Source organism: Oryzias latipes, chromosome 14 (genome assembly GCF_002234675.1).
Source record: "Oryzias latipes chromosome 14, ASM223467v1".
Classification (NCBI taxonomy): domain Eukaryota; kingdom Metazoa; phylum Chordata; class Actinopteri; order Beloniformes; family Adrianichthyidae; genus Oryzias; species Oryzias latipes.
The window spans coordinates 8,684,696-8,707,998 of record NC_019872.2 but is presented as its reverse complement, the minus strand read 5'-3'; the positions used below and the strand labels follow the sequence as shown (position 1 = coordinate 8,707,998).

General features: G+C 40.1%; 1 protein-coding gene across 8 annotated transcripts; it reads left to right on the top strand.

Moving 5' to 3' along the window:
• The first annotated feature begins 877 nt into the window (after positions 1-877).
• LOC101163193 (fibroin heavy chain) lies at positions 878-22,137 on the top strand. 8 transcript variants are annotated; one of them, XM_020708744.2, is made up of 45 exons: positions 878-1,008; positions 3,812-3,970; positions 4,341-5,048; positions 5,208-5,228; positions 6,407-6,457; positions 6,536-7,285; positions 7,691-7,768; positions 7,918-7,965; positions 8,077-8,139; positions 8,242-8,289; positions 8,430-8,492; positions 8,597-8,641; positions 8,739-9,290; positions 9,413-9,445; positions 9,542-10,417; positions 10,544-10,573; positions 11,034-11,066; positions 11,232-11,447; positions 12,016-12,048; positions 12,132-12,182; positions 13,417-13,503; positions 13,582-13,617; positions 13,726-13,779; positions 14,005-14,091; positions 14,224-14,247; positions 14,644-14,664; positions 15,416-15,439; positions 15,518-15,577; positions 15,734-15,964; positions 16,122-16,274; positions 16,357-16,395; positions 16,478-16,525; positions 16,610-16,903; positions 17,020-17,064; positions 17,142-17,453; positions 17,965-18,384; positions 18,421-18,495; positions 18,582-18,608; positions 18,699-18,950; positions 19,496-19,555; positions 19,792-19,875; positions 20,003-20,044; positions 20,191-20,214; positions 20,451-20,516; positions 20,832-22,137. In XM_020708744.2, exons 1-45 carry the CDS (start codon positions 933-935, stop codon positions 20,852-20,854), a joined length of 6,522 nt encoding a protein of 2,173 aa, XP_020564403.1. In that variant the 5' UTR covers positions 878-932; the 3' UTR covers positions 20,855-22,137. The 8 variants fall into 8 exon arrangements, with proteins under 8 accessions (XP_020564403.1, XP_020564400.1, XP_020564405.1 ...); XM_020708743.2 differs by having other exon boundaries at positions 879-1,008; positions 17,965-18,175; positions 18,206-18,495; XM_020708745.2 differs by having other exon boundaries at positions 879-1,008; positions 17,965-18,420; positions 18,457-18,495.
• Positions 22,138-23,303: the final 1,166 nt, after the last annotated feature.

The window sequence follows — 23,303 nt, the reverse complement described above, 5'->3', positions numbered from 1 at the left end:
TACCTTCACTCTTTGATTGTTATTGCTTTGGTATTAGTTCACTGGATAACTATGCAGATCTACAAAGCATACCAGGGTTAAAAAGTGAAGCAATAAAGCTCAACTTTGCAACAAATTATGAGTGTTCAGGTAGACTTTACATGTACCGTGAGTGTGCATGTAAAGTCATGCAGAATCAGCAGTCCAATGGCTTCAAATGACAACAGCACAGGTTTAATGCCACGTTTGACAGTTTTTGTTCAGTGACTCTCTTGCTATAAACTTTTGTTTATTCTTTTACATAAAAACATTAGGTCTCTATGTGTCTCCTTAATTGTTTCTTTTGTTTCTGCACTTTTTAGTGTATTATTCATTACTCATCTCTCTCACAGATTTGACCAAATCCAATCATACAGCTGAGATATTTCAAGTGTTCACTAACTTTTATTTTATTCCCACGAGCTCTGATGTTTGGAGTTTTCCTAATGGCTTTCAGCCCACCAGCACCAATCAACCACAGCTGCAATATTTCCATCTGTGTCAATCACTGTCAAATTCACATTGGTTTCTAAGTACCTGTTTACACTTATTTGGAGTAATGTGCGTCATTTTATCCTGCAAATCATGCTATCATGAGTGTTTGTACTAAATTTCTAATAAAAATAAGCACAGGAACCAGAATTCTTAGGATTACAGAATTATATAAATAAGGCCCAGCAATTACTAGAGGGTAAAACAACCATTCTGGTTTAATGAAGTGGTCCTCTGTGCTTTCTCACTAACTTTACTTGTCTGTATTTTTTATAGCCAGTTACACAGTATCCTGTTTTATCATCCCCACCCCACTCTCACTCATTTTCCCTCCTTCTTCCATGAGGCTTTGTTGCGCCCTGATAGGCTTGGTGGGAATAAAACCTGGAGCCTTGGAGCTGGGAAGGACATTCTGGAGCGAGATGGCAGGGGGGTCAGTGGCTGTTTACCTGTGTGGAGCACTTCTGCTGACTCTGTGGAAGCCCTCGCTGCAAGGAGGTGGGTCTGCTTCACTGCATGCACTCTGCATAGCAACACCAGTGAATCAGGTGGAATGTAAAGTTAATGGAGAAATGTTAGAAAAGACCTCCAGATCTTATTTTATTTAGACAAGTTGATTTTCTATGACATCTCTCATCTTGAAGGTTACTGAGGTGCCCTGGTCTTTATTTTTGTCAATGAGAGAAACGCAAAATGAGGAAAATGAATCGGTTTTTAGGTCAGGTTGTCCCAGTTTGTCTTAACGTTTGTTTGACAACATAAATGTTTCGAAGACTTTAATCTTGTAATAATTTAGTAATACTAAATAGATACAACATCTGAAGTTTTTCTTCTTTTAATTTTTTTTTAACTTCAGATTGAACAAGCTCTTTATGAAACAATGTGCCTCAGGCTTATTTTCTTATTTAACAAAAAACAAATGTGTTTTTATATAAACTCTCTTGCACTGTTATAAAATACAGTGTTTACACCAAAGACTAATCTAGAAATCTGCAATTGAGACAGATTTTTGTATGCAATTATTTTAAAAGATGATGTGTGAAAATATTCCTTTTAATGTACTATTTTCACGCAGTATTTTAATCTGAGTTCAAAGTAAGAAAGGGATGTTTTAGTTTAAATTAAATCAAGATGAAGGTTTTAAAAATAGTTAAAGACCAACTGTGATGAAAATCGTGTTTTTGATGTTTTTAACATGTTAACTAGTACTTTTCTGATGATGGAGGACATTTAGAAAGAAATTTAATCCTAAAATATAATTTCTGAGTATTTTCTTATTCAAGTTGAATCAGGAATAAATGCAAAAATGCAGTTGGAAAAAGTTTTTAGTTGTGACACACAACTTACTATGGCAAGCCACAAGCTGTTTTCCTCGTCTGATCTGGCATCTGGCTCAAAACTTTACTGCTGAATGGCTCCAATATTGATTGCAATTTTGGACGTACCTGTTATGTCAGGTTGGGGATGGGGGGCTGTAAGTTAGCAGGAGCGCGCATATACAAAAATTGATCCCACGTGTGGGATCAATAAAGTTCTTGTGATTCTGATTCTGATGATGCGATGGGGATGAGCTCACGCCAACAGTTGCGCTCACAATTCAATGGCGGTTTCTAATGAACTTATAAGAAATCAAAAACCATGTCCTAGAAAATGACACAGGTTTTTTGATTTTGGCAAGAAACAGCATAATCATAATTAAAAGACAACTAAAAATACTTTTACAAAAGATCAAAAGAAGATCAGGATGAGATTTTTTTTTCTACGTTTCGCCCACAAAAACAAACAACATCCAAACTTTTGTAAAGATGGATGTACGCAAATGAAAGCATTTTCGCAAAGTCACAAGTTTTTAAAAAAATACTCATTAATATTGTAATGGATCAAAATACACCTTTGGAGTTGTTTTTTGTAAAGAATGAGCATTAGAATACACTTAAAACATAGGAAAGATGATTTTGCATGATATAGAGGTGCTTTAATGACAGTCACCCAAATGCATGCTACAATACGGATTTCGCTAAAAATGCAAAAACATACTGATGAATGGCCATTAAAAAACAAGATATGACCATTTGAACTCATTTGAGTGAACTGGATAAACAATGATTGATAAAAATCCTAGACAACATTTGATTCCAAACTGGTAAATTTGTCTGAAACAAGCATGATGAACAGTCTACACATCAACAATAGCTGGTCAGTGAGGCTTGTTGCACAAATAGACCAAAATATTTAATGTTTAAAACCAGTATAATAAAATAACACATCATTTTAAACAATTATGGATCATAAAAAAAACCATTTTCTTCTCATCTAGTCACAAAACATGTTTGAATTTAAAAGCTTAGTGTTTGCCAGCTGATGGAATTGCAAACAAATACATGAAATGAGTCAAACCCCCCAGGGACAGTCATTTTTGACATTAACAGGCTAATGAAAGGGGGCATGGTTGACCAAGTCATTATTCAAGCTTTCAGGTTACAGGAACGCTTGTCAAAACAGTGAACTCTGGTGGATTTAAAGTATGCATCTACGCCTGAAAGCTGTTGGTCCAAAAACAAGTAAAATCATTAAAAAGCTCTCTCTTCTCTTCCATCTCTGGCAGGTCAAAACTAATGACCAAACAGCTGAATTATTTATTGTGCGTTGTTAATCTACACGCCGTTACTGTGAGGTCAGAGACTCACAGTCTTTAGGAATCCCTGCAGACTTGTTCTTTACTGGACTCTTTTCCTTTTATAGTCACTTTCCTCTGTGTTTCTATTTTTAATGTTTGTGAAATACAGCATGTGTGCCGAAAGTGTGAGCGTTATAAGCAGAGACACATGCCTTTTGAATGAAGGAGAACTTTTTTATCAGCTGCAAAAAAAAAACGTAAACACCAACTGCACAGCTGATAGTCAGTGTGCAGATGGTTTTCCCCTCTACTTGTGTGGCATTGGATTCTGTTTAGTATTCTAAAATCATACAAAATTAACAAATTTATGAGATGAGTTAATCGTTGCCACAAACTAAGACAAATCCTGCAACATTTCCTCTGACCAATGAGTAATACATTCCACAAATTCGGTTATTGTGTTTGGGCCCCAAACTCATAACCTTTATTCATAACTGCCAATGATTTTATAATGATTGTAAGGTATTTACACACAAATGATCCTGAAAATATTTTGACACTCACCTGGTTTAGTATTAATAGAATGTTGTATTACTACAATTTAGAAGGTCAAAACAACAACTTGAAGTAATAAAACGTTCTCAGATTTTATATGCAGATGATCGTGGTTTCTCTGGGTTTCAGGTGTATTCATACCAGCTGCTGGAGGAGCTGGACCTGGGTTTGGACCCGGTGGAACTGGGACTGGATTTGGTCCTGGAGGAGCTGGAGCAGGTTTTCAGCCTGGAGGAGGAACTGGACCTGCAGGGACTGGTGCTGGGCTAGGAGGTTTTGGACCAGGAGGTATGGTTAAAAAAATGTTTTTCTTTCAATTTGACAAACTATGACATTAGTTTACATTAAACTTGTTAATACAAGGTCTGAAAATGTTGTTTTAATCACTTTACATATGAGGGACATTCCTTTCAGATACACACATGTTTATAAAAATTAGGACATAAACTTACTGGAGAAGCTCCAAGTTACAGTAGAAGCCAAGAAAAACACAGCTTTTTTATATAAAGATAATGAAGTCCTCATGTCGATTTCAACCACCATAAATACAATAGTTGTAAAACTTGCATGAAATTTTGCCGGTTTCATCTCTCTGATAATGTTCTTCCTGCCTGCAGTTTCAATATATCTTTTTCAACACACTGTGTGTTCTTCTAAGGATATGATGGACAAGGAATAGGTCGTTTTGGCCCAGGAGGGGTTGGACCAGGTGGAGTTGGACCAGGAGGAATTAGACCAGGTGGAGTCGGACCAGGCGGAGTTGGTCCAGGAGGAATTGGACCGGGAGGGGTTGGTCCAGGAGGAGTTGGTCCAGGAGGAGTTGGACCAGGAGGAGTTGGTCCAGGAGGAGTTGGACCAGGTGGAGTTGGACCAGGAGGAGTTGGTCCAGGAGGAGTTGGACCAGGTGGAGTTGGACCAGGAGGAGTTGGTCCACATGGAATTGGACCAGGAGGAGTTGGTCCAGGTGGAGTTGGACCAGGAGGAATTGGACCAGGAGGAGCTGGTCCAGGAGGAGTTGGACCGGGACGAGTTGGTCCAGGTGGAGTTGGACCAGGAGGAGTTGGTCCAGGAGGAGTTGGACCAGGTGGAGTTGGACCAGGAGGAGTTGGACCACATGGAATTGGACCAGGAGGAGTTGGTCCAGGTGGAGTTGGACCAGGAAGAATTGGACCAGAAGGAGCTGGTCCAGGAGGAGTTGGACCGGGACGAGTTGGTCCAGGAGGAGTTGGTCCAGGTGGAGTTGGACCGGGAGGAGTTGCTCCAGGAGGAGTTGCTCCAGGAGGAGTTGCTCCAGGAGGTGGCTCTGGTACATTCAGGCCAGGCTTATTTGGTCCAGGCAGTACAGGGCTTGGAGTTGTTGGGACTGGTAAGAACACGTCTTTGACATCATGATTATTTATTGATGTCGCAGTTTAGCTAAACTTTACCATTTTCTGTCAAAATCAATAAACAATTTGAAAGTATTTTGACTTTTGTTGTCACAAAACTGTTTAACTCCATATTGTGACTTTTTCTTTTTGTACAGGTGGGAAATCTCCAAAAACAGGTAAGATTTGTGAGTCTTCAGTAAATATTTTGTCTCTAATAAAAAAACACAATCATGTTTGATTCAAAATATATTTCATATATATGCATATATTTCAGATGACTGATCTGCATTTGCCATGTTGATTTCTAAAATAGTTATTTTTGACGTAATACTGAAGTAATTCATCTTTGTCATGTGCTTTATCGATATCTTATGATTTTTAATTCTGTCTGATAAAAACTGGGAACCGGATATTGATAAATCATGTAATAAAATGGTTACAGTATAATCAGGGTGGGATTATATAAATTCTCTTCCTCCCACTCCCTTTCAAGCAATATTTATTAATATGTCTAATTATCCTAAGTTTGATTAGTTACTGTATGAATGTATAACTGATTTATATATTGCTGTTGTGTATTATTTCTACTTAATTGCTTGAAATAAACCATTTCAAATAAAATAAAAATAAAAAATAAAAAGACAGTGGGCAAGTTCAAAAACTTAAAACATGAACAGTCTTTTCGTACATGGGAGATCGCACTTACAAAGAGCAGTGAAATAGTGTGGAACAGGGAAGGAAACTATAGGGGTTAAAAATGGATCTTAGATAAAGACCATTAACACAGAATAGAAGAAAATGTGAATTTTATTCAGGAAGTTGGACCTTAATGCATTTTCTTTTAAAAATATTGGACAAAACCACAAAAACAAACATACTAAGTCAAAGTTTTGAAAATAAGTATTAAGCTAAGCTGAATATGGATTGACAGTTAAAATGATATGTAAAATATTGTGTTTAGCTTTGAAAGGTTAGTGCAGCACCAAACCAAAATCCTTCCACAAAAATGTGCTTAATTTCTGTTCATATTTTCACTCAAAATAATCACTACTTTTTCCAAGTCTTTTGACTCGACCATTGAGGCCTTGGAGCCATAGGTTTTGGTAGAGGAACCCTTGAACAATCCCCTACATCTGAATGTCTGTTGGTGGGGGTTTTATCGTTTGATGAGAATTTTCTTGATAGCCTTATTTCTTACTGGGTAATTAAAGGGTTTCTGTGATTTGAATAAAATGAAAAGAGGAAATGATGAAAAGGTAAACAGATTTTCTAGAAAAAAAACACTCTAACTAAAGTCCCATTAACAACAGAAAAACATGAATGTAATGTGTTCTCTAATTGTCAAACCTGCCAGGTGGCTACGGAAGATATGGAGATGGTTTTGGACCAAAACCACCTAAAACAGGTAACTTTTGCTATTTGTATTTTTAGTTGGGCTTAAAGTTTGAAAAAAAAAAAACTTTTTCTTTTTTTTTTACCTTAGGTGGAGTTGGAACAACAGCTGGAGGGGCTGGTTTAAGGCCAGGAGGAACTGGATTTGGTCCTGGGGGTGCAGGAATTGGGCCAGGAGGAACTGGATTTGGTCCTGGGGGTGCAGGAGTTGGGCCAGGAGGAACTGGATTTGGTCCTGGCGGTGCAGGAGTTGGGCCAGGAGGAACTGGATTTGGTCCTGGTGGTACAGGGGTTGGGCCAGGTGGAGCTGGATTTCGTCCTGGGGTTACAGGGGTTGGTCCAGGTGGAACTGGATTTGGTCCTGGTGGTGCAGGGGTCAGGCTAGGAGGAACTGGATTTGGTCCTGGTGGAGCGGGGATTGGATCAGGAAAAACTAGATTTGGTCCTGGTGGTGCAGGAGTTGGGCCAGGAGGAACTGGATTTGGTCCTGGTGGAGCGGGAGTTGGGCCAGGTGGAGCTGGATTTGGTCCGGGTGGTGCGGGAGTTGGGCCAGGAGGAACCGGATTTGGTCCGGGGGGTGCAGGGGTTGGCCCAGGAAGTACTGGATTTGGTCCTGGGGGTGCAGGGGTTGGCCCAGGAAGTACTGGATATGGTCCTGGTGGTGCAGGGGTTGGGCCAGGAGGAACTGGATTTGGTCCTGGGGGTGCGGGAGTTGGGCCAGGAGGAGCTGGATTTGGTCCTGGGGGTGCAGGGGTTCATCCAGGAGGAACTGGGTTTGGTCCTGGGGGTGCAGGCGTCAGGCCAGGGGTTGGTCCTGGTGGAACTGGTGCCCTGGATGGAGGTACATATTACTCAATCATTTTGTACTACACTGTATAAAACAACTGTGTGTGGTTTTAAAACAGCATGAACATAGAAAAGTTATGCATGGGATTCAGCTAAAGAAGTAAATGCCCCCCATGTTTGGGATCCCTTTTTTGCAAATCTGAAAAAACCCAAAACTAATAATGAAATTAGATCAATTTTAGCACAAGAAGTGTTGTGGCAAAAACACGAATTATCAAAGTTCTTACAACTTCACAAAACATAGGCATTTTATGTCCGTTTTCTTTCCATTTACAACACATATGCAGGATAACTGTTTGTTTGTTTTCTTACTTAATGATTGTTTTACTAAACAGATAAAATATGTTTTTTTTTTACTGTACAATTGTCCAAAATGTTTTTTCATTTTTTTCTTTTTTAGTTGTGCCACAGACTGGTAGCACTGGTGTGGTGGGACCTGGAGGAAAGAGTGGAAGTAAAGCTTCAAAACAACTTCCAGGTAAGCTCACCTAGGTCAAAGGTTTACTACTACTATAACCTACTACTATGATGGAATCAACCTGGATGAATCAGAGTCTTTATAGATATATTATCAATATTTAAGTAAAAATAAAAATGTTAATGTAATGTTTATTTGCTATGACACAGGGATTGGGGTGCCTGGACTTTATCAAGGTGGATTTGCTCCAAGTCAAGGTGTGTTGAAGAAAAAAGATCATCCAACAAATTTTTTATAATCAATGTCATAACATAACAAAATGAATTTGCCCTGAAACTTACAGAAAAAATTCTGACTTCTTCATTTAGGTTTTGGAGCCCGTGGAATTCTTCCTGGAGTTGCCACAGGATCTGGATTTGGACCTCAGACTGGTACGTAAAGATTCAAATTTTTATAAAACTTCGTACTTTGATCTCATGTCAGGCCAAACATTTTTTTATAAATTGCATTTCTGATTCTGATTTCTTAAATAGGATCAGGAGCACTTGGTCAAAGTGGGCTAGGACCAGGAGGAGCAGGCAGTATGTATCACAGTGTACAGTTTCTTCAGGTTTATTGGCAGATCTTTAACGCGTTTCACCATTTGTATTCCCTGAATAAAAAAATATAGCAAGTGTTTCTGCTTGCAATTTATTCTTTCATATGATAATTTTCATGATAGATGGGCGTGGACAGCAGTTACCTGGGGTTTTTCGTGGTTTCCCTCTGGTAACGCCAAAGTCAGGTACATAGAAAGAGATACTGTAGAAAACCTTAAACATGGTTTCATATGATAACAATAAACATAAGAAATGTTCCAAAAACATATCTTTTATTTTTGAAAAACAGGGGCAAGCAAATCCAAAAAACTTGCAAAAGCTGCAGCTAAATATGGTAGGAGCTTCATCCCTAATTTCTAATTTATAAGAGATCAGCTGAGTATTTTATTTGTGACACAAAAACTTTTTTTTCTAAACTTGTTTAAAAATAGGTGGAACTGGAGCTGGAGGAGGCACGCTTGGTCAAAGTGGAACCAGCAGGCTTCCTGGAGGGGGGGTAGGAGTCACGCCTGGAGTAGGAGGCGGTCTTGGAGCTGGACCTGGATTTGGTCCAGGTGCTGGAACTGGAACTGGATTTGGTCCAGGTGCTGGGACTGGAACTGAATTTGGTCCAGGTGCTGGAACTGGAACTGGGTTTGGTCCAGGTGTTGGAACTGGGAGTGGACCAGGATTTGGTCCAGGTGTTGGAACTGGGACCGGACCAGGAGTTGGTCCAGGTGTTGGAACTGGGACCGGACCAGGAGTTGGTCCAGGTGTTGGAACTGGGACCGGACCAGGATTTGGTCCAGGTGTTGGAACTGGAACTGGATTTGGTCCAGGTGTTGGAACTGGGACCGGACAAGGATTTGGTCCAGGTGTTGGAACTGGAACTGGATTTGGTCCAGGTATTACAACTGGAACAGGAACTGGATTTGGCCCAGGAACTGGACCTGGACTTGGTACAGGATCTGTACCTGGATTTGGCCCAGGTGTTGGAACTGGAGGTAGTTATAAATCAACAAATATTTAAATTGAAGAGGCAGAAATATTAACTTGATTTTAGTCGTGACAGTAAAGTTATTCACCTGTCAAGATTAAACTTTTGACAAATTACTGGGTCTTACAGGGTACGATGCCAATGCAAAAGCCCGTAAATATGGTAAGAATCCAAAAAATCAAGTATTTTCCATTGCTATATCTCTGTAAAACTCAAATTGCAATGACACTTTAACCCTGATGCCATTGCTCTTTGTAGGCATGTTAAGTGGAGCACTTGGTGGTCCACAATCAGGAACTGGAGGGGTCATACCAAGAGGCGCCGGCACTGGTTATGGGCCTGGAGGAGTCGGACCAGGAGGCGCCAGCACTGGTTATGGGCCTGGAGGAGTTGGATCAGGAGGCGCCGGCACTGGTTATGGGCCTGGAGGAGTCGGACCAGGAGGCGCCGGCACTGGTTATGGGCCTGGAGGAGTCGGACCAGGAGGCGCCGGCACTAATTATGGGCCTGGAGGAGTCGGACCAGGAGGCGCCGGCACTGGTTATGGGCCCGGAGGAGTCGGACCAGGAGGCGCCGGCACTGGTTATGGGTCCGGAGGAGTCGGACCAGGAGGAGCCGGGACTGGTTATGGGCCTGGTGGAGCTGGACCAGGAGGCGCCGGCACTGGTTATGGGCCTGGGGGAGTCGGACCAGGAGGCGCCGGCACTGGTTATGGGCCTGGGGGAGTCGGACCAGGAGGCGCCGGCACTGGTTATGGGCCCGGAGGAGTCGGACCAGGAGGCGTCGGCACTGGTTATGGGCCTGGAGGAGTCGGACCAGGAGGAGCCGGGACTGGTTATGGGCCCGGAGGAGTCGGACCAGGAGGAGCCGGGACTGGTTATGGGCCTGGTGGAGCTGGACCAGGTGGCGCCGGCACTGGTTATGGGCCTGGAGGAGTCGGACCAGGAGGCGTCGGCACTGGTTATGGGCCTGGAGGAGTCGGACCAGGAGGCACTGGCACTGGTTATGGGCCTGGTGGAGCTGGACCAGGAGGTGCCGGCACTGGTTATGGGCCTGGAGGAGTCCGACCAGGAGGCACTGGGACTGGTTATTGGCCAGGAGGAGTTGGTGTCGGTTCCAGCTATGGACCTGGGGGTATGACAAAAGATAACATATTTGTACATTCATTTAAAAGTTTTCTTTGTCAAAATGTTTCATTTCTCTATCTCATAAAAAAGTAAAAAAGGTGTTTGTTTGTTTTTGTGTTTAATGTGTCTTCAGGGTATCTAGATGCCAAAGCCCGCAAATATGGTACGACATTCATCTCTAAAATTAATGTCTGTCTTGTATACTGTGGCTTTATGAAATTTATTTTTGAAGGTTTTCCAGGAGGTGTGGGTGTTAGCCTGGGTACAGGAGGGCCGGGGAGTTTGAGGGGACCTGGTTCTGGAATTGCAGGAGGAGTAGGGATTCTCGGAATAGAACTCTTTGTGTGTCCTTAATTTTAAAAGGATTTGTTTTACAGTATAAAAAGATATATCATTCTATAAAGCATTTTGTGTTGATTATAATTGTGTAAGTGCTTAACAGATTATATTAGATAAAAAAAAAACAAATTAGTTGAGTTTTAGGACAAATTTGCAGATGTATGGAAGCTACAAAATGAATAACAAATCCCATTTTGCTAAATATTTGGAAATAACTCGTGAAAACTTACAGTACATTCATAAGAATATTTGATGTTTAATTTATTTTAATTTTTCCTTCGTAGCATATCCAGGGGGGGCCAATTCTCTGAAATACGGTGAGATATGTGGAGGATTGTGGAAGAAATACATGACTGAAGTGTATAATCTCACATTAAGATGTGTTAACCAAAATGAAATGAAAATTCACTTTTTTTATGGTAATTCAAAACAAAATATAAACCGTTATTAGTAAAACCTTCAGGACACCTACTGCTCCACAGGAGTTCCTGGCAGTGGTGGAGCACCAGGATTTGGACCAGGAGGAAGGATTGACGGCCCAGCTGCTGGTGGATATGGTCCTGGGACTGGAGGAGTACTCGGAACTGGAAGAGGTTATGGAGCCGGTGGATATGGACCTGGAGTTGGATCAGTGGCAGGAACAGGATATGGTCCAGGGAGAGGTTATGGTACAGGACCAGGAACTGGATATGGAACAGGTTAAGGACCAGTTTAAATTCTTAATTTGACCATGGTTGTGTCCGAATTCCCACCCTAACCCCTAACTTCTAAAAACTTTATAGTGCGGCACTATGTACCGTCGTGAATTTTATAAGCAATTCGGACTACATGTTCACTACTTTTTTTTTTTTAACAGCGGATATGATGTCATCGATTTCACAAAGTTAAAATTGAATTAAAATTAGTGTTTTGCAATGATTATTAATGAGTCCACTGTCTTCCAAAGATAAAAACGTTGATGGTTTATCAAAAAGATACATTTAAATACATTTTTTTGGTAAAAAATGTTTCAACGCAATGCATTGTGGTCTATATTTGCCGATCTAGTGAGCATTGATGCACACTGGTTTTTCACGGAGTCTTCTGGGGAATTTTTAGGGCACTGGATTTGGGAATTGTAGATTCAAACAGTACTACAAAATGGCTAACGAACTATAAAGTGCACTATAAAGGGCTTAGGGTGGAAATTCGGACATACCCCAAGTACATAATCTTGCATCCTGAAACACCTGAGTGCTTGAGTTCTTGAATTTTATGTCTGCACAGGCTATGGACCTGGATCCAAGGCTGCTAAATATGGTATGACAGGTTTTCAGTACATTTATCTGTTGGCAGCTTTAAAATTCTCTTTTGTGAAGCATTTTCTTTGTATTTTGACAAAGGTCAAGTTGGACCAGGGGCTGGTGGGTCACCTACAGGTGGTACAGGACAGGGTGGGTAGTTATTTTTTAGCAAAAAATGGTCAATTCCAATGCTTCCAGGTTGCTGAAGAAATACTGACTCATATAAATCTTAAGCTTGGGTGAATTTTTTCCTACTCAACGTGAAATACTGTTGCATGTTGTTCCCCACAAAGATACCACATGAATCACATGGTTCATTCAACCACGTGGTGTGAACCTTCATAATACCGCTATAAGTTTGCCTTCCATGGAGGGTAGAAAACAGGGTATAAAGTCATGCAGCAGATGCAGCACACATTTGCAGCCAAATTGGGAGTATATTTACTCCTCTAAGACCATGATATGCGACTGAAAAAGAGTAAGTTGATGCTCCCTTCAGTTGATAGATTTAAACATTTATGGATCTTTCCTTTAATTGAAAGTTATGCATTGTCTGGTGAGAAAACCTCAAATTTGATTGCTCTGAAGGATTATACGTATTGGCCAATAGAGCTCCAACTTTAGGACTTTCATAGTCATTACTAAACTCAAAGTGTCATTGCTTTGTATGGCTTCCGGACACCTCATTTGTGAAGAATTCGCGATTGACAGATGGAGATCTCATTGGACAGATAATATCCTACTGCTCACTCATGACACCATCAGAGTTCTCCTGGCAGATCTGGAGGGTGGCCTGGAACTTGGAAATCATACACCCACATAAATCAATGATTAAAATTGATTGTTAGAAGCTATTTATGGTGAAGTTCAAATTGGGTTCTATAATTCAGAAAGTATAGATCAAGAGGTTCCGACAAACCTTTAAATCCGAATAAAGCAAGGACAAATTGACTCAAGAACAGTTTACATCCTAAGCATTTTAATCATTGCTAAAAAAAAATTTGTGAAAGCCAAAACTGCAGCTGCTTAAACTGTGCAATGTTGAATGTTTTCAAAAAACAACTCACTGCATTGAGGTCTTGAGATTTATGTACCATTTATTTTTAAATTAATTAGTTGTCACTTTTGTTTTTAATTAACAAATGATACATTTTTTATCTTAGTTGCAAATTACTGTTCATTGTTCAATGCACTGTTCATTTGTTGAAAATGAACGAGCTGTACAGTACGTTCCTTTGTTTTTCAATGAATAATGCACTGAGCACTTGTAATTTGGTTGTGCATGTGGCAATGATAAATGAAAGTATCTATCTACCTACCTATCTAAAGTATAGTTAAAATCACCTCTTTATAATCTAAAAGGTCTCTTTTGTATGAGCTGTAGGACAACCAGGTGGGGTTCTACCCGGAACAAGTCCTGGAAGTGGTGCAGTGAATGGCTCCAGCACTGCAGGAACTGCTAGACCCAGTGGTGAGCTTTGTTTTGACTCTCAGATTATATAATGAAGTGCATGTAAATCTGATAATAATCTCATTTCTGATTACTTAGGAGGAGGGTTTGTTGGTGGTACCCCAGTGCCAGAAGGTATCCGTGAGCATCTGCACACTCATTTGCAAAGCTTTTAGGTTGCAGCTATTTTTAGATGTTTTTTTTTTATCTGAATGTCATACTTGACACTGGTTCTCATTTCAGGTGATGCAGTGAATGCCAGTGCAATCGAAGGGTCAGGAATTCCTGGGACAGAAGGTGTTTGAATCTGTTATCATTTTCAGGAATTTATTTGACCTTTCAGAAATTGTGGTTTAGCTAAAATGACAGCATCTATCATGGTTGTTTAGGTCAAAGAATTAAAAACTCTCACTACAGAATCAGTTACAACGGTTATTTGGAAGTTAATAGACATGCTTTAGGGGCATGACCTTTAGAAAATGATTTGTAATATTTGTGGTTTCATTTCCTTGCTATTAAAAGGAGGTACTGGTGTATCTGGAAAACCAGCGGCAGGTGTTGGAGATGGGTTGAATGGCACAGGGATTCCCATCATAGGAGCTAGACCAGGTATTTCAAATAAAAAGATCACACGTGAAGCATGTTTGTGCAAAATCTTCAATACAAAAAGACATTTGCACTAGCTGATAACGTTTTTGTCTATTGTAATGATTTCTTATTCAAATCTTCCCGATCAAACAGGACTCAATGGGACGATTGCAGGAGGTGAGAGAATCAACATTTGCATGTTCACTTTTTCTGTCAGTTTGCATTCATGTTTTATCTATGGTTTCAGGCCACAAGAGTACTATGTTTAAACTTTCTCTCACAGTGCCATTAGGTGTCACCTTTTCACAAATAAATTAAGAACTTCTTTTAAACCAATCTATTTGAGACATGTTTATTTATTTTACCTTGCTGTTTTGGTGCTGTTTTAATTTTGTACACTTTCTCAAAATTGCTTTTTTGTTGCAGAACAACCTCCACATGCAACATACAGTTTTAAAAATGCATTTGAATATGCAAAACTGACCTGTACTTGTCTTAAAAGATACCCAACTTTTTGAAAGGCACAGCTTTTTGAGAGATAAGAACCAATGTTTTTGTTTGTATTATTTGCAGATTTCACAGGAGATACCCCTGGTAAGACAAAAACAAAACATTGCATATTTAAATACTGAGTTATTACTGTAAAGCAGGTAAATGTCTAAACCCTTAGAAAAAAAGGGGGGATATTTCAAATATTTTGATGACAACAAAATGCTGATGCAAAAACTACAATCAAAAGCATACATTTTGAAAAAAGGGTATTAAATGAGCTTTTAGTTTTAGACTGGTACACAGCAGACTAGTTTAGTTTAGTTTATTCATTTATCAGGACAGCGTACAAAGACAATAAGCTTAAAAAGCAAAGATGCTTGCACCAGACAGCTCATTTCCATCTGTAGTCTCTTTACAAAACAATACATTGTGTCCAAACATTATTAACATATTTGCCAATTTAAAAAAAGTTTAAAAAAAGAAATGCAATATAAAACATATTTAGGTTTACAATTTAAAATAAAACAATTGCACCAATGGTCTAGCTCTCTGATAGCCATCAAATAATACCTACATGGGTAACATCTAATGGCAAAATACTCACATGTTAATGTCGATGAAAGCAAGATTGATGCTCCAGAATCTGACAGCTTCACGATAGAAGTGGATCTTTATAAATGTCAAGGAGAAGGGTCATGTATAAAAACCAATGGATGAGTGTGCCTGGTTGTTAAAATTCTAAAACTATGAATAGATTGTTGTATATACATAATGTAATGTACAACATGGTCTCTGTTTAACCACAACCAAACTGTGGCTGTTGTGTGTTTTTTGATTTTCGTCTGAAATGTAGGTGGAACAAGGCTTCCCCCTAGAGGTGAGAATCTGTTTTCTCAGGTTTCATTACGAATACAAACAAACTCAAAAATGATGTTGCACATCAAACCTTTTACAGTTTCTGGAGATGGTCTTTCAGGCGGAACGCTGCCTGGAGTCAAACCTCTCAAACCTCCAGGTGCATAACATACATGGAAATCTTTTTATTAACATTACTGGTTTAAGTAATTACTCAGTTTCCCTTATTTCACATATTAAAGTCTAAAATTGCCACCATATTAATGTCAGCAATTCCTACTTCAAGATATATTAACTGTTGTTTTCTCTCCAACAGGAATCCCCAGAGGTGACACACCAGGTCAAGAAGAGGGAGAAGAAGTTCCTCAAGGAGAAAGAGGTGGTGCAGTTGGACAAGGAGGAGTTGGAGGGACTCCGACCACTGGAAGGGTAGAAGGAGGTGTTTCAGGTGGCACAACGGGAGTGAGAGGAGGAGGCAGTCCTGCCACTGGAACTGTAGTTGGATCAGGAGGTCCACTGGCTGTAGGAGGAACTCCAACACCAAAAGGTGCTAATATTATCTTGTAAACTTGTTTTCAAAATAAAATTAAATGTCATTTTACATCTATACAAATGTTTGTTGGATGAATAAACATTAAAAAATATGAAACATATACTGAAATGATCTCAGTTCTACTTCTAAACTGCTTCCTTTTCTAAAATAGCACCAGGTATAGGTGTTAGAACTGGCGTCAGCGGTGTGGATGGAGTTGGTAGTGGACTTGGGTCTGCTGGAGGAGGCCCTGGTAGAGGGAGCTTGGTACCTGGTGCTGGTGGATCTACTGGAGTAGGAGCAGGAGGTCCAAAACCTGGCAAAAGTGAGATCTTCAAATGGGTTTACATCCCAAAATTACAGCTCAACAACTCACTGTCACCATTTTTTTATGGTTTTACACACAGGCTATGGTGCGGGTGAAGCTGGAGTTTTACCAGGTGGAGGTACTGAAACCAACACTTTAAAAATATTAGGTGAATTGGAATGCATTAATACAAAGCATGGCGTTTCCTTCTTTAAACTCAGGCATACGCTACCCGGCTGGAGCTGGAACAGGATTAGGAGCAGGAAAAGGTTTAAGAAACTGATCTCATATTTTTTCTAGACTTTCACAAGGTTGGAAGAAAACTATTCCATCCAACATTAGCTTTCATTCAGTATACAGGAAAACAGGAGCAGGAAGCCAGGGAGGAGTTGGTCCAGGTGGTTATGGCATTGGACTTGGAAGCTACGGTGTGGGACCAGGAGGTTACGGGATTGGCCCAGGTGGCTATGGTGCTGGGCCTGGTGGGTATGGAACTGGACCTGGAGGCTCTGGAAGCAGAGGGATTGGCGGGGGTCTTGGAGCTGCTGGGACTGTAGGAGTAGGACCTGGTTCAGGAGTTGCGCAAGCAGGTCCAGGGAGAGTTGGTGGTGGACCAGGAGGATATGGGACTGGTTTCGCACATGATGGTGAACATATTTCAAATCTTTTGACTGGTTTAATTTACAAATTCTTTTAATCAGAAAGTACCATTTGAGTTTGACCTTTTTGTATTTGACTGCATGTTTGTATGTTGTCTTACAAGGTTCCAGGTATGGCGCAGGCCCAGGGACTGGAAAACCACAGAAAAGTGGGATTACACAGAAAATATTCAAATTCAAAATGGATTCAATGGGTGTAACTAAAACTACATTAAATTCATTTTAGATTATGGAGGAAGAGCTGGTGGTTCTGGTGTTGGACCTGGTGGCTATGGAACTGGTACTGGTCCAGGAGGGTTTGGCCCAGGTGGTTTTCTTCCCAACATCCCTGGCACTGGTTATGGAACTGGGAACTTAGGACCAGGTGGGATTGGTTCCAGTGCTGGGGGAACAGGACCAGGAATTAGACCCGGGAGCTTTGGACCAGGTGGTGTTGGCACAGGACTAAGTACTTATGGACCTGGTGGAACAGGACCCATTGCTGGTGTGTATACACCAGGAAGTAAACAACAGGGAAAAAGGAAACCACCAAAATCAGGTATGAAGATCATTTATTAGACATCAACTTTTGTGATATATTAGAGTATTTTACTTTTGTTTTGCTCCTCTGTCTGTGGCTCTATGGTTCTTCAATGGGTTCAGGTGGCTTTGGGCAAGGCAAAATAATATTTTTTACATTTTTTTAATAACACTCCAATTTCTTAAAAAACAAATAACATTGACAAATTATCTTTCTGGATATCAGTTCTCAAAATACTGTATTCAATTAACATGTTACCTTTGAAGTTTGTTCTTTCTTTGAAGTTAGACGGTAATCCAACAGTAAGACAGATCTTTTTTTCTGTCTTTTGGGTCAAGACATTTTTAAATCAGTTTTTAAGAATAAGTACCAGTCATTACCATGGTGGGAAAATTGTTAATAGAACAACATTAGCCAATAAGCTCCATTTGTGCAGGAAACAGAAAACACCTCAACAGAACAATTTGCTATGCCAGTGAAAGAGTCAGGACAGAGTGATCAAAGATCTGTGGTTGTCTTTCCATTGCAGGGGGAACGGCAACTGGAGGGTACGGACCAGGAGGTGCCAGAACTGGGGGCTATGGACCAGGTGGTGCCGGAACTGGAGGGTACGGACCAGGAGGCGCTGGAACAGGAACTGGAGGGTACAGACCAGGAGGCGCTGGAACTGGGGGCTATGGACCAGGTGGTGCTGGAACTGGAGGGTACGGACCAGGAGGCGCTGGAACAGGAACTGGAGGGTTTGGACTGGGTGGTATAGAAACTGGAGGCTATGGACCAGGAGGTGCTGGAACAGGAACTGGAGGCTATGGCCCAGGAGGTGCTGGAACAGGAACTGGAGGGTTTGGACCAGGTGGTATTGGAACTGGAGGCTACGGCCCGGGAGGTGCTGGAACAGGAACTGGAGGCTACAGACCAGGAGGTGCTGGAACTGGAGGGTATGGACCAGGTGGTGCTGGAACAGGAACTGGAGGGTTTGGACCAGGTGGTGCTGGAACAGGAACTGGAGGGTTTGGACCAGGTAGCCAAGCATTAGGAAAAACGAAACCATCAAAATCTGGTACCAATAACTATTGAAGTACAAATCTTTATTCAAACACACCCTTGATGCAATAATTGAACACAGTGTTTCATATCCTTTTTCAGGTTATGGAGGAGGTGTTTATGGTGCAGGTAAGCTTTTCTTGTACAATAATGTAGAATAAACAGTTATTGTTGCTCTGTTGTTTTTCTTGTTGCTCTTTTTCGTTTTTCCCTCTGTAGGAGGCTTGGGAGGGGGCCCAGGTCTTGGAGGAGCTGGAGCTCAGTCAGGTGGTTATGGTCATGGAGGATATGGCCCTGGTGGAACGGGACCTGGCTCTTCTGGTTATGGGACAGGAGGTGCTGGACCTGGTGGCCTTGGACCAGGGTCTGTTGGACCAGGTGGGACAGGAGGATATGGAGCTGGTGGTCAAACAAGAAAGCCTTCAAAGTCTGGCTACGGTTCATCTTTGGGTGGCACTGGATTTGGGCCAGGTAACAGATTTAAAAAAAAAAACTACCTAAAAGATTTATGATTTTTATTTTGCAATGTTATTACAGTCACTACTGCTTTAATGACGAAAAGATCCTCTCTCAGAGTCTTATCCAAATTTTATATGCAATTAGTCTTTGATGCAAATGTTTTTAATAGAATTGTATTAACTTTTATACATATGTGTATATAAATTCACATGCAGACCAGCTTAGGGGCCTTGTGGATGAGTGTCCGCTTTGAAACTGAAAGGTTGTGAGTTCAAATCCATAGTTTAGTAATATGAAAGACTATAAAAATGAGACCAAATGCCTCCATGCTTGACACTCAGCATTATGGGATTGGATTGGGGGGTTAAGCTGCCAAAAGGTTCCTAAGCACAGCAGTGTCTGCAGCTCACCGCTCCCCCAGGGGATGCGTGAAATGCAGTGAACAAGTTTCACACACCTAGTTGCATGACAACTAATGGGACTTACTTGTCACGCAACTGTTTGACTTTAAAATATACTAAGTAAAGTTATCAAACAAATCCACCTGTGTTCACTAGGTGGAGGAGTAGGAGTTTTCCCTGGCACAGCAACAGGAGGTGTAGCTGGAGGAGGCCCAGGTAAGTTCATTCCAATAAAAAAACTAAAAGTAAAGGCATACGAGTTACGTTAATTCTTCAAAAATTTGAAACCAAATTGTAACTTTTAAATAATTATAATTTTAAATAAAATGCTCCAGGCTCTTTACAAACAAAGCAAGCTTTTCGATACCTTATATGAATTTGTTCTGCTAATTTGTTTTGCTCTATGCTGAGTTTCAGAACAGCTTCTTCCTAATATTATCTTTCCTATACAGGAAGTGTAGTGGGAGGAACAGGAGGGGCAGGAGGTCCTGGAAGAACAAGCCAAGGAATAACAGGGGCAGCAGGTGGCCTCCCAGGTCAGATTGAATGAGCACTGAGTGACAAGCCAACAGTTACTTACCCGATGATAATCTGTATTTTCGTTTTCTGAGATCTTAACTACATGAAAATAAAGTAGCATTAATATGAATATTTTTCCAACAGGGGGAGCTGGCACTGGGGGAGTGGGTGGTGGAACTTATCCAGGTAAATTTACCAATGCAAAATGGGTTGTTTTTTCAATTTAACTTCTGTTTCCATTATATGGTATGTTCATTAAAATGGCAAAAAAAAAGCAAAACCTGGGGTTTTAGGATTACCGGATTGAATAATTTCCTTTTATTGTTCTCTAGGATATGCAGGGACTGGACAAAAATGTAAGAAAACACACTTTCCTCTTTTCTTCTACAAATGTGAGCACATGTAGAACGTTGTTAGTTTTTTTGTTTTGTTTTATTAAGCATCAGTAAAAGCAGTCTTAAACCAATCCTGACACAAACAATTAAAACTAAGGATAAGAAGTAAACCAATTTTCTTCAATGATTTTATTCTATTTGGTGCAGGACATATAACTTTGGTAAACTCAGGTGTTTCTTTTCTTTACGTCCTTCAGCCAAACAACAGAAGGCAGCCAAATACGCAGCCATGCAGGCCTTACTCAGAGGTGGGGGCTACAGAGGTAAAAAATAGCTCACTGCAAGAGTTTATATGTATGCTGTGTCATGAAATGTTTGACTGCATGTGTCAGTTTTTGGAGAAATAATGATATTAGAAGCTTATATAACTATTTATAAATGTATTTTATTTTAAAAATCAAAACAACTTTAACAGTCTTATTATAAAAGGACATTTATATTTTGTTAGAGATTTCTCTGGTGAGTATACTCAAAAAAAGTATGTTGGCATTTGGCTCGGTGTGCCACAAGATGAACACTGGAAAGTACAATTATGGTTTGGGCTGTAAAAATGATTTCCTCTGTTCTTGTTCTCTAAGGTGTTGGCCACAGGAGGAAGTGAGAAGCCAACTGACAGGAAGTGACCTCATTGAAACAACAGTGGTGCTATAGCTTTACCACAGAATGTCCCACCTGCCTCAGAAACTGAGGCCTCAACTCATTTACACTTGTTAGCCAAACACATGGAAGGCTCTTTTTTTTAAAGTGGAGGTTCTTAACCAGCAGGGTTTGTGAGGCCATTTTTTTTCCCAACTAAAATCCTTTAAATATCTTGAGAAAAGTAAGATTACGTAACAAATCCCCAAATCTTGTATTTTAAACACATCTGTGGATGCAGACCGCAGGCTGAAAACAGCGGACGAATCATGTCAGCTCTTCTTAGCATATTATAACAGGTTGCTGCTGCTGCACTGAATATTATTTGTGCTGCTTGGAAAATTCTTTTGGGTAAAGCTCGTTGCCAAGGACTCCTTCAGGGAAGCTCCTTCAGACCTGTCTGCATGCTGATCAAAACTTTTCTAGACAGTAAGACTTATTCTCTTTTTGTTTTGTAGATTCAATGTTATCTAAGCAGTCAATTCACTGTCTTTCGCCTTCAAAATAAAATGTTAGGATAGCTTACAAGCAAAACAGAAAAAGAAAGTGCTTTTACTTTTGGGAACGATAAGGAAAAGAAACTTAAATTTCACATCGTGTTTTGGTTGCTTTATATCTAATCCACTAACAACAGTATTGCTTGAATTTTATGTGGACTTCATAGTTTGCCGATGTAAACAATTAAATGCATCTATCTATAGGGACCATTTTACACTTGAAGAACATAATTGCAGTGTAAAATGTTGAAACACATCTACAGTTTTCTGATACACGCGTGGATTTCTGTTGCGTTTGCTTTTGAGACACGAGGTAACATGAGGGGAATAAGTCATTCAAACAACTTAGATGTACTGATTAATATGTTTTTTATAGTTATTGTGTACTCCATGAACACTGTTCAAAACTGCTCAGCTTTAGGATTAATAAATTGTGCATCAGATTTTTCTAAAGACGCTCATGTTACCCAATTCTGTGTGTTGCTTCTTGAGTTAGTTTTCATGTGAATGTGTGTGTCTTTACATGTGAAACACGGTAAATTGAAAAACTCAAATGTAGAATTTTGTTTTATCACCAGTCCTTGAATCAATGTTGACACACGTTCTGAAATGTCATGAGGATTGAGCAAACAATTCTCAAATTGTTTTAGAGTCTATCATTCAGCTTAAATTGTGAATTTACCATTTGTGTATGTAGAAAATGATGTTCTTTTGTACATTTTCTCTAAAGTAAAGAGGTGACCAACAAAAATTTCAGTTTGTCCATCATTTATAGCAGCTTTGTTACATGGCAAAGAAAGTATTAAACTGGTGTTTAGCTGGAAAGAAAGAAAAGAAAAGAAAAAAACAGCATTCGCATCTATGGGAGCTTTTTTAAATCCTAAGCTAAAAAAGACGAGGGAAACAACTGAACACCATTGGTTTGGAGAGCTGTCAAAACCACTTTGTCTTTGCAAAGAGTTGTTTGACACAAAAATGTGGTCAAACACAGACAAAACAATTCTAAAAAAAGCAAAAACTCACAGGATATGACTAAATTTTCTTGCTTGACCACGTAGCCAAAGAGATTGTTATTATTTATTTATATTATTAATTGTCCAATTAATAGCAATAGTGTAAAGAACATCTGATATCAAGACATATGTTTCACACATTACAATTAATGCTTGAAATAAACCAAATCAATCAAACATATGTTTTAGCCTCCTTACAGGATGTTGTAGAGTTGTATAAGACTCTGGCTGCCATTGTGCATCAACTACACCTGGCCATGTCTACAAATGCGTTTCAATTGGGGCTCCCAGAGCACTTGGTATTCTAATTTTATCACAAATAAGCCAAATCATCTCTGATCAAATAGGTGGATATAGGTTGCAATCGATTAGAACACACAAACCAGAGATGCTTAGTCAGGAAATGTCGACAAAACTGACTCAGAGACAAATATAAATTCAAGTCAAAAATATAAGAAAGGATTTGAAAACCCACTCCGATCATCTATCGATCTATTTTGAAAGCATTCCCAGTGTTTTGTTTTGTTCTATAATGCTTATGTCATTTTTATGCTAAATATAAAAACCTTTGTCATTTTCTAGAACATGTAGTTTTTGCAGAGCATCAGGAGTTCAATAAAATTCCCCTCTGAGTTGTGGGCAGGATTGTTGGGACAGAGTTATTTAGCCTGCGCTGAATTCCCATCATCCATTTAGTCACACGCTTTGCCGATAGCTTACAGCCCCAACTTAACATTAGCGGTGCAACAAAAATGGCGAGCAATATCTGAGCCGTCCAGCAATACAGTTTTGAGCCAGATTCCAGTTCAGACGAGGAAAACAAAGATGTACACGGATCTAGTTCTGGATGCATCAAAATGGAGCAGTGCTCAGCGTATTTTCTATGTCATAAATACGCTCTTTT